At 37.9% G+C, this 17599-nt stretch overlaps 1 protein-coding gene and 1 long non-coding RNA gene across 3 annotated transcripts; one reads left to right on the top strand and one right to left on the bottom strand.

The window, feature by feature from the left end:
* The first annotated feature begins 235 nt into the window (after positions 1-235).
* On the top strand, positions 236-11968 carry LOC103961837 (cytochrome P450 71AU50-like). Of its 2 annotated transcripts, none has more exons than XM_009374450.3 (2): positions 236-1215; positions 1486-2255. In XM_009374450.3, the coding sequence occupies exons 1-2, from the start codon at positions 340-342 to the stop codon at positions 2158-2160; spliced, it is 1551 nt and encodes a 516-aa protein (XP_009372725.2). In that variant the 5' UTR covers positions 236-339; the 3' UTR covers positions 2161-2255. The 2 variants fall into 2 exon arrangements, with proteins under 2 accessions (XP_009372725.2, XP_009372726.2); XM_009374451.3 differs by lacking the exons at positions 236-1215; positions 1486-2255 and adding exons at positions 10116-11064; positions 11335-11968.
* LOC125468456 lies at positions 4126-6839 on the bottom strand. Its single transcript, XR_007250851.1, has 2 exons — positions 6541-6839; positions 4126-4745 (listed from the first exon to the last, which is right to left on the bottom strand). It is a non-coding gene; the product is annotated as an uncharacterized LOC125468456 (long non-coding RNA).
* Positions 11969-17599: the final 5631 nt, after the last annotated feature.

The following is a 17599-nucleotide window of genomic DNA, read 5'->3' as shown; positions in this document are numbered from 1 at the left end:
GAGATACATTGTGTATTATCTCATATTCTGAACACATTAAAAAATCTTTCCAAAATGGCATAGAGTCGTGAAGATTTAGCTTAAAAATTTGGTTTACAAAATTTGATTTAAAAAATTGATCTCCTTAACATTATCCACTGCAAAAAAATTGACTTTCTAATCTACAATTATTATGTTTGAAACTAGCTTTGACCTTTCAAGTTTTATAGATCTATAAAACGAAGCATCAGCTAGCATTCATAATACTCAAAGTGAAATAGCTGGAAACCTCTCTTAGAAAAACTTTGCTAGCTAGCTTAGTTCAACCATTTGAGAACTCCCAAAGAGCGCAATATCAATATGGCACTTTGGATTTGGGCAACAATTGGGGTGCTTGCCCTTGTTCGCATCGTGCAAGCATGCATATCAAAAACCAAGAACAAGATGTTACCTCCTGGTCCGACAGGGTTTCCTATTTTTGGCAGCCTCCATTTGTTAGGGAAGTTCCCTACCATGGATCTTCGTCAACTAGCCCAGAAATACGGTGACATCATGTACTTGAGGTTAGGCCTCCAGCATACTGTCGTCGTCTCTTCCGCACGAGCGGCCGAGCTGTTCCTCAAAACACACGACCTTAATTTCGCAAATAGACCACCTAATGAAGGTGCAAAGCACCTCATCTTTGGGCAAAAAAGCTTAAGCTTTGCTGAGTATGGCTCGTATTGGACGAACATGCGAAAGCTTTGCATGCTCGAATTACTTAGCAACCAAAAGATCAACTCTTTCAAGTCCATGAGGAGAGAAGAGGTTGCTCTCTTGATAAAATCTGTTCAAGAGGACGCCAATAATCGACGCATTGCCAATCTCACTGACAAGGTTATGTCGCTCGGGATTGACATGACCTGCCGGATGGTGTTTGGGAAGAAGTACAAGGACGAGGAGTTTGGCGGGAGGGGTATCGTGTCTGTGATGAAAGAGGGTTTGAAACTAGCAGGAGCACCTAACTTAGGAGATTTCTTTCCTTGTATTGCACCGCTTGACCTGCAAGGGCTCACTAAAAAAATGAAGGCTGTTAACAAGGAGTTTGATGATTTTTACGAGAAGATTATTGACGAGCATCTTCAATCCAAGGATGCAGAAAGAACGAAGGACTTTATTGATGCCATGCTGGCCTACATGGGGTCTGAAGAATCGGACTACCGAATCGAACGCTTGAATATCAAAGCCATGATGTCGGTAAGTTTACGTATCATCATTTTACATATTTGTCTTTTTAATCTTGCTTTACTTCAAATTAAAACGAAATTGTTTCTTGTTAGACAATTTAGCATGACGTGGTCTTAGATTGTGTGCTTTTGAACCATAAGGTCAACATTTGTTTGAATATACAAGATTGATTATTGATGATACAAATTTATGATTTATCATGTACATTAAATTGTCATCTATGTACACATGTCACCCGACTATATATACTTCATCTAGCAATGGAAAATTTATTGGCAGGACATGTTAGTGGCCTCAGCGGACACATCATCAACAACTGTCCTGTGGGCGCTCTCGGAACTCATGAGGCATCCACAGGTTATGAAGAAAGTCCAAAAGGAGATAAAAAATGTTGTAGGTCTGAATAGAATGGTGGAGGAATCAGACACGGAGAAATTGGAGTATTTGGATATGGTAGTGAAGGAAACCATGAGGCTACATCCTGTGTTACCATTGTTGCTTCCTCATGCAGCCATCGAAGATTGCACTGTCGATGGCTACCACATACCCAAAAAGTCACGCGTTATCGTAAACGTGTGGGCAATCGGGAGAGACCCAAGTGTTTGGGAAGATGCCGAGAAGTTCGTACCAGAGAGGTTTGAGGATAGCAATGTTGATGTTAGAGGACACCACTTTCAGATTCTACCGTTTGGCTCTGGCAGAAGACGTTGCGTTGGAATGCAGTTAGGGATTACTGTGGTACACTTTGTGTTGGCTCAGCTTGTGCATTGTTTTGATTGGGAACTTCCAGATAACATGTTGCCAAATGAGTTGGATATGACTGAGGAGTTTGGTCTTGCAGTTTCAAGGGCCAAGAATCTGCTCGCTATTCCTTTTTTTTTTTTTTTTTTTTTTTTTTTTTTGTGTGTGTGTTTTTTTCCTACCTACTGTCTTGCATTTGTTTTCTTCACTTGATGACGAGAACAAATAATGGTGAAAATTAAATAAATTGGTGTCAAATTTTCAATAATGAAAAGTCGAGTATGTAACAACCTTATCAATTGATGCTACCCTAGCTCTTACAAACGGAAGTTGGTTTTCCACACACCTTTAACATTTTCAACACCTCTCTATTTTTCGATCATCCAATTGAATAAATCAAACAAAAACAAACGAACATGATTAAATAGGAGTGAATAAAAGAGAAAAGGGGCTCCTTACAAAAATACCAAAGATGTGCCATTACTATTCTAATTCACTTTATGGAAAACTTCATTTTAATCCCTAAAAAAGATTATGCTTTTAATAGTACCGCATGTAAGATGAAAAACTAAAAATAGTCATTTGACTCGTGTCCACGTCAGCTTATATACTGCATGTCAGATTCAATTACTTTTTTATGAATTTACAGCATTTTTGGTTTGCCTATATTACCCCTTTTAAGGGATTCAAACACAAAAACTTGAAAAGTATTTTGTATAGGGACATTTAGAGATAAGGGCTTGTCAAAGATGACTTTTAGAATATGACATGAAAGGTTTTCAACGTCTAAAAAAGATCCTTCATTTTAATACACCATGACAAGTCACTTATAATAAAACCACAAGTTTTAATACTATTCAGAACAATGTCATCCTTACTGTCTACAATGTAACCTCCACCATCAAAATTTGAAAAATGTAACGGTTACATCATTATCACTTATAAAAGTAACCTCCATCTTCATTGTCTGAAAAATACCATCTTTATTGTCTATAACTACCTACTTTTTGTTTATTGTTTTGTTTTTGTTTTTTATATTTATTCAAATTTTCTATTCTGTGAATAATGCATTAATTTATGTCTGATAGTTTCGGTACGGTCAATTAAGTACGTTATATAGTTTAGGTTCGATAGATTTGGTACGGTCAATTTGGTACGATTTGTATTTTTTATGTTTAAGTTCACTAGGTATGATAGATTAGGTTCAATAAATTAGGTATGTTATAAAGTTTAGGTCCTATCAATTCGACACGGTTAATTAGGTTGTGATTTCACGATCCATTTTCTCTACATACAAAATTTTTCTTTTCATTTATCTTTGGATTCATTTTTAATTTATTGAATCCAAAACTATAAAATCAAAAAAAATGCATTGAGATTATAGGTACACTATATTGTTGTTCTACATACAAAATTGTTCATTTAGGTATTGTCAATTAGGTCTCATCCATTCAGTAAAGTCAGTTAGGTACTATATAGTGTAGATCTGATCAATTCAGTACGGTCAATTAAGTTGTGATTTCACATTCCATTTTCTCTATTTGTGTTGTTTTTCATTTATTTCTGGATTCACCATCAATTTGGCATCCAAAAGCCTTTTTTTTCTTTTTTTCTTCCGAATACAACAAGATTTTTGGTTTCTGAATTTCCTAGCTTTTTTTGTTTGATCATGGTTTCTGAGTTATCTGGGTTCTTTGATTGGAATAACACATGGAGGTTTATGGTAATGACCATAATGTTATTGTTATAACGAACATGTTAATTATGGATCTAGTTAAGTAAGCATTCTTGGAAAATTAATTATATATTTGTTTCTCTAATTGGTTTTAAGAGAGTAATAAGGGTAAATAGGCAAACTAAAAATGCAACAAAATTTATTAAAAAAAAAAAATATATATATATATATATACATATTGAATGTGACATTGAATTCTATAATCTGATATGGAGGATTATTTTTAATTTTTAATCTTAGGTACAATGTTATTGAAAAAACAATCTTATTTAGGGATTAAAATGAAGTTTTCTATTTTGTAAACCATAATTAATGTATAAGGTCTAACAAATCAATAATGCAAAAATTAACGGACCTAATGAACTAAAACATAAAAAATACAAACCGTACCAAATTGACCAGACCTAATGGACTAAAACATAAAAAATACGAACTATACCAAATTGACCATACCGAATCTATCGGACCTAATGAACTAAAATATAAAAAATACAAACCGTACCAAATTGATCATACTGAATCTAGCAAACCTAGTGAACTAAAACATAAAAAATACAAATCATACCAAATTGAACCAGTAAAGCGATGCTAATCCCCGGTCCAATCTTTGTTGTATAAATCCCTCCTCTCCTGATTTTCTACGTAAAGGGATAACCCGTGAAGCCTAGATCAATTAGACCATCAAGGTTACAAAATCCCTAAAGTCTGTCATGCTTGCCGTGAGGTTCCCTCCCTCTTTCTCATGCTCGTCCAAGATAGAAATTTCTTTGTAACCGTCACACAAGTGGTACACCACGCGTTATTATTTAAATGATGGGAAATTTTATTTTTTAAATAGAAGAATCTCACCACTTGTATAGAGACATGTGGTGTTTTATCGCATGTTCCTAGCACATTGAAAAATCTTTTGTCCAAGATATCCTTGAACTCTCTAATAACAAGTTTGCTCCCTGAATCCTGCTGCCAAGAATTCTCCATTGGTCACGCCCTTTCTTCTCATCTGTACTCGCAGACGCTGCAAATAATCTCCAGGTTTGTTGTTTTTGTCCATCCATGATATGAGCTTCAATATGGAAGTTACACAAAATTAATGAATTAGAATGTCTATAATAATAAATTTAAAGTTTAATGTGGAGGCATTAAATCGTTAAATATTAAAACAAAAATATAATATAAATTTGAATTAAGTATGCATTAAAGGTCTTAAATTGATTTGTAATCACCACTTAGTACTACGATCTAGTGGTATTCCTCTTCACTAATAAGTGAGAGGTCTTAGGTTCAATTCTCGCTAAAGGCGAATTTGATCCCACATTATCACTAGCCCATTGTGAGGCTTAACTCATTTCCCTACCCCCTTATGTAATCAAACACCAGATTTTATTAAATTTTAATCTTCTTCAAGGATTAAAGTTCAAAAACCCATTTAATTCTTATGATTTAGAACATCTCTAAAGGAGATGTCATGCCACATAGAACATCTCAAAAAAAATCGTAATTATGAGATTTTTATTTTAAATCAAATTTCGCTAATTTTAGAATTTTATTTACTTAGTTACAAAGTTTGAATTTTCGTAAGCAATCATTTAAAAACTGTAAACCTTTAGTGTTCTCAAATAGAGCTCAATCCCACAAGGATGCAGGTGAAAGCCGTTGGCGAATCGGAACGATAACGAAGAAGTTACGGATGTTAAAAGTTCGATATAAATAATATAGAAACTCTGTTATAATATAATATGTAGATGGCCCACATGAATAGTTCATTACCATTCACATGTAGAAAAATCACATGAATTACTATTTTTGCAAAGTAATTTTCCTATTCCTTGAAAAAAAGTTTATGTAAAGTAAATAATGTTGTTATGTTATTCTATTAGTTGAAAATCTCATAAATCTCATGTTCCACAAATTGAAATGGCATATTGGCATTCGTGTTCCAGACAATGACCGGTCACGTGTGATTTCAAAATTCGCATACTACGTGTTTTTGTGGTTGCTGGAGTTTCAAATGTATACTGAAAATGATTAACTCACCGTTCCAACAGCCACTACAAAGTGAGGGCGATCAACAGAAGAAATCTAAATTGTCTATTTAGTCTACCAACCTTACAGCGGCACCTTGACTTTTCTACCAATTTCTTTTTATTTTCTCAACTAACAAATAACAAAGCGTCAGGGCATGCAAAATAAGATATTTTATTAGTTCTCCAAGTATATGTAATACTTAGGTACTAACTGTTCAGTACCTAAAATTTGCTGACTCCAATAAATCAAAGACACCTGTTCATTTTCAAGTCTCAAATCACACAACCAAACACCCCTAGTTCTGCAAACCAAACATCCTTCGTCTCCCTCTCTCCCCATGGTTTCCTCCAGACCAGCAAAAACATTGCAAATCTTTCAGAAAAGTATTACCCATCTACATGAACCCATACGATTTAACTTTATAAAAAAGGTTAATCTCAGTTAACTATGTTGGTTTTCAACATTTAATACATCAAGTTTTTTTTCAGATGTTATGACAGAATTTTGGAACTGGATTAAAGGTCAGCAGTGAAGGGATGCAAATTCTAAGCCCATGGAGAAATTAACCATGCCAAAGATTCAAGAGAATTCAAATTCAAATTACAAAAATTATTTCTGAATCTAAACCAAAAACCCACCTGAAATTCACCAACAATAGAAGAAATAAAAATTGGGCTAGCTGTGCATTAATGGAGAAAGAGAAAATGGGAAGAAAACCATGGAATTGAAAATTCCAGAAGAAAAAAATGATAAAATTTAAGAAATGAGCATTAACCATGGTGACCCAGATCTAGAAAACTGGTTGTTTACCAAAAAATTGGAAATGATTTTACCTTTCGATGATTGAGCTGTGTGTGTCTGCTCTCCTCTTTTGCTTTCTCTCCCTCCTGCGTTTTGGCGATTTGAAGAAAGAAAACAAGACAAGCAAGCTTTCCTTTCCCACAAGTTTTCTCTCCCGGTCTTCGATCGGGAACCCATTTCCGGTGGCTCACGGGATTAGGTCGGTGGGGAAAGGTTAATGATTGCTGGGATTTATCTCAGAAGAGAAGGGAAGAGGGGAAAGAGATAAGAGGACGAAAGGGAGAGGAAGGAAAACATTTTCAAGTGAGCCCATATTGACACGTAGATTTTGAGTCATTGTCTATATGTGAGTCACATCATCACTTAATATAGGTTTTGACAGAAAATTTAACAGATGTATGAAAGTGTTTCAAAATTATGACTTTAACTATCAGATTGGGATGGAAAAAACTTGATGTATGAAATGTTGAAAACCAATAAACTTCAGAGTAGTAAATTGAGATTAACCCTCATAACAAGACGTTCATGCTCTTCCTTGAGGTTCTTCTTGACCCACTGATTATAACCACTACGGAGATCCATATTAAAATTACTTTTACATATAAATTCATGATCGTTAGTCAATCATATGCAGTGAAATTTTTTTTCTGGACATGAAGAACTATCTTAAAATAAATCGTCTATTTATTAGCTACATATAAGTGAGTAATTGATAATTGATTTAACTGATTTTTCGTGAGCATGATTTTAAATTGACAATTAGTAAATTAGCTGTTTTAGTTATGAAATTTGGGCATGAAAATACGATAATTGCAAAAGGACAATGCTAGATAGATCAAAATTTTAAATCAAATTTCATTGTTCTAAAAATCCCTGTCTAGAGTCTCTAGGTCTTGTCTAGGTGCTAGGCAGTTGGTCACCGTCCTGATTAGTCCCTAGACATTTGAAAATTTAAAAAAGTGCTCCTACACCTGCTTATATGTATATCTAGGCCGCCTAAGCGCCCACCTAGCTCGCCTAAACCCACTCAAGCACCCGCTTAGGTCATAATTCTGACTTAGATATAAAATCAATAGCATTTATTTTGCCTTTTATTTTTTGAATGAAATGTAAGAGACTTGTAAAATACTTGGATGAACACTCATCATATGCTTGTTCTCCATGTTTTCAATATATTCTAATACTTTATAATTTATATGTCATTTTATTTTGCAATTAATGTATCTCAATATAATTATGTGTGTTTTTTAAGTATAATTAAGCACTTATTTAACATATAATAAATTTACTTAAATCCGTCTAGACCCCTGCCTAAGTCCCGTCTAGCCGCTAGGCCCCAACTTGTTGCCCAACTAGCGTCTATAATATTTTAGAACCTTGCCAAATTTGCAAACCAAATTATGTGTCACGAATAAGAAATAAGCACATTAATCGATATTTAATTAATAATCTAATAATCAATAACCATATCGTTTGGTTTACAAAATTAATGTAAAGATTAAATCTCCCTAACATCATTCATTAAAAAATATACAGCTCATCCACAATTAACATGTTTGAAACTAGCTGGTTGACCTTTCCAATATTAAGCTCCATAAAATCAAGCAACAGCCAGCTTCCATAATACGCGAAGAGACGGGAAAGATTAATGATTGCTGGGTTTTCTCTCAGAAGAGACGGGAAGAGGCGAGAGAGATGGAGGATGAAGGGAGAGGAAGGAAAACATTTTTAAATTTTTTAATATTCAAGTAGTCTATATTGACACGTGCCGTTCAGTCATTATTAATGTGGGCGATACATCATCAGTTAACAGAGGTTATAACAGAAAATTTAACAGATGTATGAAAGTGTCCCAAAATTATGACTTTTGGTATCAGACTGAGACGGAAAAAACTTAATGTATGAAATGCTAAAAACCAATAAACTTCATAACTAAGATTAACCTTATTAAAAAAAAATACGTTCATGCTTTTCCTTGAGGATTTCTTGACCCACTGATTGTAACCACTACGGAGATCCATATTAAAATTACTTTTACATATAAATTCATGATCATTAGTCAATCATATGCAGTGAAATTTTTTTGTCTTGATATCAAGATCTATCTTATAATAAATCGTGTAATTATTAGCTACATATAAGTGAGTAATTGATATTTGATTTAACTGATTTTTCGTGAGCATGATTTTAAATTGACGATTAGTAAATTAGCGGTTTAAGTTATGCAATTTGTGCATGAAAATACGATAATTGCAAAAGGATAATGCTAGAATGATCAAAATTTTAAACCAAATTTCATTGTTCTAAAAATCCATGCCTAGAGCCTCTAGGCCTTGTCTAGGCGCTAGGCTGCTAGCCACTGTCCTGATTAGTTCCTAGGCATTTGAAAAATTAAGAAAGTGCGTCTAGACCTGCTTACGTGTACGCCTAGCCCACCTAAGCGCCCACCTAGCCCGCCTAAACCTGCCCAAGCACCCGCTTAGGTCACGGCTCTAACTTAGACATAAAATCAATAACATTTATTTTTCTTTTTATTTTTTCAGTAAAATGTAAGAGACTTGTAGAATACTTGGATGAACAATCATTATATATTTGTTCTCCATGTTTTCAATATATTCTAATACTTGATAATTTATATGTCATTTTATTTTGTAATTAATGTATCACAATATAATTATGTGTGTGTTTTTAAGTATAAATAAGCATTTATTTAACATATAATAAATTTACTTAAAGCCGTCTTGGCCCCTGCCTAAGTCCCACCTAGCAGCTAGGCCCAGCTTGTCGCCCAACTAGCTTCTAGTATCTTTATAACCTTGCCAAATTTGCAAACCAAATTACGTGTCACTAATAAAAAATAAACACATTAATTGACACTTAATTAATAATCTAATCATCAATAACCACATCGTTTGGTTTACAAAATTAATGTAAAAATTTAATTTCCCTAACATTATTCATTAAAAAAATATACAAGATTGTCTCATCCACAATTAATATGTTTGAGACAAGCTGGCTGACCTTTCCAAATGAAAATTTACAGGATTGTCTCATCCACAATTAATATGTTTGAAACTAGCTGGTTGATCTTTCCACTATTACAGCTCATAATACTCAAAGAAACAAATAGAGAACTCCCAAAGAGCGCAATATCAATATGGCACTTTGGATTTGGTTAACAATTGGGGTGCTTGCCCTTGTTCGCATCGTGCAAGCATGCATATCAAAAGGCAAGAACGAGAACAAGATGTTACCTCCTGGTCCGAGAGGTTTCCTATTTTTAGTAAGAAATTTAATTTTTTAACACAAGAATCTCATCATTTGTATAGAGATACATTGTGTATTATCTCATGTTCTGAACACATTAAAAAATCTTTCCAAAGTGGCATAGAGTCGTGAAGATTTAGCTTAAAAATTTGGTTTAAAATTTTGATTTACAAAATTTGATTTAAAAAATTGATCTCCTTAACATTATCCACTGCAAAAAAATTGACTTTCTAATCTACAATTATTATGTTTGAAACTAGCTTTGACCTTTCAAGTTTTATAGATCTATAAAACGAAGCATCAGCTAGCATTCATAATACTCAAAGTGAAATAGCTGGAAACCTCTCTTAAAAAAACTTTGCCAGCTAGCTTAGCTCAACCATTTGAGAACTCCCAAAGAGCGCAATATCAATATGGCACTTTGGATTTGGGCAACAATTGGGGTGCTTGCCCTTGTTCGCATCGTGCAAGCATGCATATCAAAAACCAAGAACAAGATGTTACCTCCTGGTCCGAGAGGGTTTCCTATTTTTGGCAGCCTCCATTTGTTAGGGAAGTTCCCTACCATGGATCTTCGTCAACTAGCCCAGAAATACGGTGACATCATGTACTTGAGGTTAGGCCTCCAGCATACTGTCGTTGTCTCTTCCGCACGAGCGGCCGAGCTGTTCCTCAAAACACACGACCTTAATTTCGCAAATAGACCACCTAATGAAGGTGCAAAGCACCTCATCTTTGGGCAAAAAAGCTTGAGCTTTGCTGAGTATGGCTCGTATTGGACGAACATGCGAAAGCTTTGCATGCTCGAATTACTTAGCAACCAAAAGATCAACTCTTTCAAGTCCATGAGGAGAGAAGAGGTTGCTCTCTTGATAAAATCTGTTCAAGAGGACGCCAATAATCGACGCATTGCCAATCTCACTGACAAGGTCATGTCGCTCGGGATTGACATGACCTGCCGGATGGTGTTTGGGAAGAAGTACAAGGACGAGGAGTTTGGCGGGAGGGGTATCGTGTCTGTGATGAAAGAGGGTTTGAAACTAGCAGGAGCACCTAACTGGGGAGATTTCTTTCCTTGTATTGCACCGCTTGACCTGCAAGGGCTCACTAAAAAAATGAAGGCTGTTAACAAGGTGTTTGATGATTTTTACGAGAAGATTATTGACGAGCATCTTCAATCCATGGATGCAGAAAGAACGAAAGACTTTACTGATGCCATGCTGGCCTACATGGGGTCCGAAGAATCGGACTACCGAATCGAACGCTTGAATATCAAAGCCATGATGTCGGTAAGTTTACGTATCATCATTTTACATATTTGTCTTTTTAATCTTGCTTTACTTCAAATTAAAACGAAATTGTTTCTTATTAGACAATTTAGCATGACGTGGTCTCAGATTGTGTGCTTTTGAACCATAAGGTCAACATTTGTTTGAATATAGAAGATTGATTATTGACGATACAAATTTATGATTTATCATGTACATTAAATTGTCATCTATGTACATATGTCACCCGACTATATATACTTCATCTAGCAATGGAAAATTTATTGGCAGGACATGTTAGTGGCCTCAGCGGACACATCATCAACAACTGTCCTGTGGGCGCTCTCGGAACTCATGAGGCATCCACAGGTTATGAAGAAAGTCCAAAAGGAGATAAAAAATGTTGTAGGTCTGAATAGAATGGTGGAGGAATCAGACACGGAGAAATTGGAGTATTTGGATATGGTAGTGAAGGAAACCATGAGGCTACATCCTGTGTTACCATTGTTGCTTCCTCATGCAGCCATCGAAGATTGCACTGTCGATGGCTACCACATACCGAAAAAGTCACGCGTTATCGTAAACGTGTGGGCAATCGGGAGAGACCCAAGTGCTTGGGAAGATGCAGAGAAGTTCGTACCAGAGAGGTTTGAGGATAGCAATGTTGATGTTAGAGGACACCACTTTCAGATTCTACCGTTTGGCTCTGGCAGAAGACGTTGCGTTGGAATGCAGTTAGGGATTACTGTGGTACACTTTGTGTTGGCTCAGCTTGTGCATTGTTTTGATTGGGAACTTCCAGATAACATGTTGCCAAATGAGTTGGATATGGCTGAGGAGTTTGGTCTTGCAGTTTCAAGGGCCAAGAATCTGCTCGCTATTCCTTTATATCGCCTTCAGAATTGATCATGGATGTTGTGGACTAGCTATCTCTTCTGTTTTTTTTTTTTTTTTTTTTTTGGGTGTGTTTTTTTTTCCTACTGTCTTGCATTTGTTTTCTTCACTTGATGACGAGAACAAATAATGGTGAAAATTAAATAAATTGGTGTCAAATTTTCAATAATGAAAAGTCGAGTATGTAACATCCTTATCCAGACGCTACTCCAGCCCTTACGAACGGAAGTTGGTTTTTCACACACCTTTAACATTTTCAACACCTCTCTATTTTTCGATCATCCAATTGAATAAATCAAACAAAAACAACGAACATGATTAAATAGGAGTGAATAGAAGAGAAAAAGGGCTCCTTACAAAAATACCAAAGATGTGCCATTACTATTCTAATTCACTTTATGGAAAACTTCATTTGAATCCCTAAAAAAGATTATGCTTTTAATAGTACCGCATGTAAGATGAAAAACTAAAAATAGTCATTTGACTCGTGTCCACGTCAGCTTATATACTGCATGTCAGATTTAATTACTTTTTATGAATTTACAGCATTTTTGGTTTGCCTATATTACCCCTTTTAAGGGATTCAAACACAAAAAATTGAAAAGTATTTTGTAAAGGGACATTTAGAGATAAGGGCTTGTCAAAGATGACTTTTAGAATATAACATGAAAGGTTTTCTGACACACCCCAACCGAGACCATGGCATGCTGGTCGTCACGTGGAAGTGACGTAGCCATGTGCACAGTGCGGAAGCTAAAGGAAGTAATATAAAAGTACGAATAATTTAAAAACTAGCATACATAATGTGATAAAATAAGTGTTAGCGTAAGTAAGACACTGAACTCAGAGCATAAAGACTACAGCAGTCTAAAGAAAATGATACGACAATAGTGCACCCGAAGGTGACCCTACATCGGTGAGTGTCTGTCAGAAATGCCGGGATGCCCTCTGGGAAAACCACCGAACTTGCTAAGCAACTAGAACCTGGAGGGGCGCAAAACAAAAGCGTGAGTGGGCAAAACAAAGCTCTTTGAAAACCATTTAGTAAAATACATTCTAATCCCTCGCTGTAAAACCTGTATACTTCCCAGAAAAATAAATATATATACGTATGTATAAATATGCCAATCATGCTCAAGGGTATGCCAATCATGCTCGAAGGTATGTCATGTCAAAGCCTCATAATGATATGCAAGTGCTCAGGTATAAACCGTATCAGTAACATAGCACTAGCAGCCAGAGTCACCCAAAAGTGACCTGTTCGGCTGAATCTAGAGCTCAAATCTCAATCTCAATAACTAAACCTGCCCACGAGTCGGAACCACCTATAGTGGTCTGTACGACAGGCCTGGGTGTAATACATAAAACGCTTTAGTGCTACGATCACGTGAAGGCTGTGCGAATAATCGCGGGTCACCTACGAGTCGGAACAACCTAAAGTGGTCTGTACGACAGGACTGTGCACCTAACTTGGATCCAAGCTGAACGTGTGGTGCGGGAGGTGAACAACGCGTGAAGGACTGTGCCCTACTCTGGGCGGGAGCACTAACACCGGGGGTGCGGGTTATGAGCTCTCTAGGCATCTCGAATCACCATTTAATGCAAAGGTTAAATAACGCTTACCTGGCACATACCTGCGCGTCCACAGCACCAAATATGCATATGTATATGTATGCCACTACTAATGCATATGATAATGCATAAACAATAAGGATATGGTGCCTGGCATAAACAAATGACCCTTTTTAAACAATTTCTGGGAATATAAATGTATAAAGGTATATACGGAAAACCAAAAGCCCACTCACTGGTATGTGGAAGGGTCGTAACCCCCCTGTCTCGAGTGCGCACGCTCGTCCTCGGGATAGGAATCACCTATATGCGAAATAACTATAAAAACGTTAATTTTAAAGCACATAACCTTCCGTTCAAAATAACTTCTCATACATTGCTCAAAATGGACAATTGAATATACCAACGTGCTCTACACAACCTCAGGATCACAACCATATTTTTAGAAAATTTTTTCTCCGCCGCACACGCGCCGGCCACGCGCAGACACGTGCGGTGCACACGGACGGCGTCAACTGACGCCGTTAGGAATATTCTGTCAGTTTTGACAGATTTCGTTAACGGCGTCAGGAATATTCCGTCAGAATTCTGACAGAATATTCCGTCACCTTTTCCGGCGAGACTCCGGCGCCGTCGCCGGCGCCGTTGCCGGAAAACCTGCAAATCCTGTTTTCTCGCTCGTTTCTCAACCGTTTTTCATGATTTTTATGCCAAAATGAAGCCCTAACCTAGTAGAACACGTCCATACAAGTTTTAAAGGCCAAAACCTACAAAAACTCACCTGTCCACAAACCTCCAAAACCGGTCAAGCTCGAACCAGGTGATTCCTACATCCAATCTCGTCCAACAAAACACTGCGAGGCTCCTGGGAACCTCACAAAGACATCTATGAACTTCAAAATTCCAAAAACGTGCTATATCAATGATTGCATGAACAGTACACAAATCTGCCATTGTCGAATCGACGTGAAAACGGCTACAACCTTACCTAAAAATGGTACCACTGGACTCCTCTCAGCCTCACAAGCACAATGGTGGTCTTGGTTCCCTCGATCTGCAAGTGGTTGAGTGTGTTTGTGTGTGTCCGTACACTTTCAAAAGGAAGAGGAAGGAAATGGGGCTCGGGAGGGAGAGAGAGAGAGTGACAGAAGGTGGTGCAGGTGTGGGGGTGTGTGTGTGGCCCAAGGACATGCCCACACCACACCAAAACAACCACTAACGTAAACGAAACGCACTAAGGGCAAAATCGTCTTTTCACATGTATGTTTTCGATAATTTCGGGACGGGATGTCACAACCTACCCACCTTAATAGAATTTCATCCCGAAATTCAAAACAACCAAATACAACCCCTAGTGACCAAAGAACAATCTGGGATACAAATCCCTCATCCGATCCTCCGTCTCCCACGTAGCTTGCTCGACTGAATGATTCCTCCACAAAACTTTCACTAAATTCACCGTCTTGTTCCTCAGAATCTTCTCTTTCCAATCGATGATCGTTACCGGTTCCTCATCATACGTCAAATCTGGGTTAATCTCCAAGGGTTGCGGAGGTATCACATGAGATGGATCAGCAACATAATGTCGGAGCATAGATACGTGAAAAACGTTATGCACTCTGGCTAGTTCCGGAGGCAACTCCAACCTGTAAGCTATCTCACCAACTCGCTCCGTGACCATGAATGGTCCGATGTACCTGGGACTTAACTTGCCTTTCTTCCCAAATCTCACTACCCCTCTCCACGGTGAAAGCTTCAGAAATACCCAATCTCCAACCTCGTACACTTTGTCCGTAGCATGTCGATCTGCTAAGCTCTTCTGCCTGTCTTGGGCTGCTTTCAGGTTAGACTTGATCACTTGAACATTCTGAGTAGTCTCTTCAACAATCTCCGGACCCACTAACACTCTTTCTCCAGCCTCTGACCAACATAACGGGGTGCGACAAGCTCTACCATACAATGCCTCAAACGACGCCATGCCAATGCTCGAATGAAAACTGTTATTATAAGCAAATTCCATCAAATCCAACCGCTGGTGCCAAGCATCACCAAATTGCAACACCGAAGTTCGCAACATATCCTCCAAAGTCTAAATAGTCCTCTCTGACTGTCCGTCTGTCTGAGGATGATACGCCGTGCTGTAGAGTAGTCTCGTACCCAAAGCTTCTTGAAAAGCCACCCAGAACTTAGAGGTAAATCGTGGATCACGATCCGAGACAATACTCACCGAGACACCATGGTATTTCACAATCTTCGAAATAAACAACTCCGCTAATCGGCTCAAGGAATACTTCTTCCTTACTGGAATAAAATGTGCGGACTTAGTGATTTGATCAACGATCACCCAAATGCCGTCAAAACCGTTATGCGTACGCGGGAGCTTGTACACGAAATCCATAGTGATATTTTCCCATTTCCACTCGGGAACGGGAAGCGGCTGCAACAACCCAAACGGCTTCTTCCTTTCTGCTTTAACCTGCTAACAAACAGCACATCTACTCACGTACTCAACTATTTCCCTCTTCATGCCCGGCCAATAATAGAATGGTCGAATGGTATGATACATTTTTGTAGCTCCTGGATGCATGGCATAAGCCGAGATATGTGCTTCATCGAGAATTTCTTTCTTTAAATCCAGATTATTTGGCACGAACATTCTTCCCTCTTGCATCAACATGCCATCTGACTCACGCACTCTGAGGTCTCTCCTCCTTCCTTGTTCTCTAGCTTGGATTAATTCTTGAGTCTGTTCATCATCCACTTGAGCTGCAAGCACCCGATCGACTAAGATTGGCCTAACTTGAAAATTAGCAAGTAAAGCCACATCTCGATCTTCTGCTTCTAACCTCACTCCCGTAGCACGCAAGTCCGCCAAAAGAGGAATGCGACTTGCGTACAACGCATTAATGCGGCCTTGAGACTTCCGGCTAAGTGCATCAGCAACTACATTCGCACGACCAGGGTGATAATCAATCGTGCAGTCGTAATCGCTGAGCAACTCCATCCACCTCCGCTGATGAAGATTAAGTTCCTTCTGAGTAAAAAGATACTGGAGACTCTTATGATCAGTAAAGATCCTACACTTCTCACCATAAAGGTAGTGTCTCCACAACTTCAACGCAAAAATGATGGCAGCCAACTCCAAATCATGAGTAGGGTAATTCAACTCATGGGGTTTCAACTGACGCGAAGCATAAGCAATCACCCTACCATGTTGCATCAACACACATCCCAGACCATTTAAAGAAGCATCGCTATAAACCTCGAAATCACCACTATCGTTCGGGAGTGCCAAAACAGGTGCATGAGTGAGACAATGCTTCAACTGTTAGAAACTCTGCTCACACTTATCATCCCACTCAAATTTAACGTCTTTCCTCGTTAATCTTGTCAAAGGTAAGGCAATCACAGAGAAATCCTTAACAAATCTCCGATAATACCCCGCCAAACCAAGGAAACTCCTCACCTCGGTGACGATGCGCGGTTGCTCCCAATTCTCCACCGCTGCAACCTTCTGAGGGTCAACCAGAATACCCTGAGTAGAAATGACGTGCCCCAGAAACGCTACTTGGTTTAGCCAAAACTGGCACTTGCTAAACTTAGCATACAATTGGTGTTCCCTCAACCTCTTCAACACCAAAGTAAGATGTCGAACATGCTCCGCCTTCGACTTAGAATACACAAAAATATCGTCGATGAAAACAATAACGAACCTATCCAAGTATGGCTGGAAAACCCGATTCATCAAATCCATGAAAGCAGCTCGTGCATTCGTTAACCCAAATGGCATAACCAGAAACTCATAATGACCATAACGAGTCCTGAACGCCATCTTAGGAACGTCATCCCTATTAATCTTCAACTGATAATACCCAGACCTCAAGTCAATCTTAGAGAACACGCAAGCACCTCGAAGCTGATCAAACAAATCATCGATACGTGGCAACGGATAACGGTTTTTAATCGTTACCCGATTCAATTGCCTGTAATCAATACACAGCCTCAAAGTTCCGTCTTTCTTTCTCACAAACAATACTGGAGCTCCCCACGGAGAAGTACTAGGCTGAATGAAACCCTTGTCCACTAATTC

Source organism: the organism of the source record quoted next, unplaced genomic scaffold (genome assembly GCF_019419815.1).
Source record: "Pyrus x bretschneideri cultivar Hongxiangsu unplaced genomic scaffold, Pyrus_bretschneideri_v1 Contig38, whole genome shotgun sequence".
NCBI lineage: Eukaryota > Viridiplantae > Streptophyta > Magnoliopsida > Rosales > Rosaceae > Pyrus > Pyrus x bretschneideri.
The sequence above is the reverse complement of the archived record's forward strand: the minus strand, read 5'-3'. Positions and strand labels throughout refer to the sequence as shown.

What these genes read in the sequence shown, in the direction of transcription:
- LOC103961837 (XM_009374450.3), top strand. Translation starts at nt 340, where the DNA reads ATGGCACTTTGGATTTGGGCAACAATTGGGGTGCTTGCCCTTGTTCGC. An exon ending in ATATCAAAGCCATGATGTCG is followed by an intron (nt 1,216 to 1,485) that starts GTAAGTTTACGT and finishes ATTTATTGGCAG; the next exon opens with GACATGTTAGTGGCCTCAGC.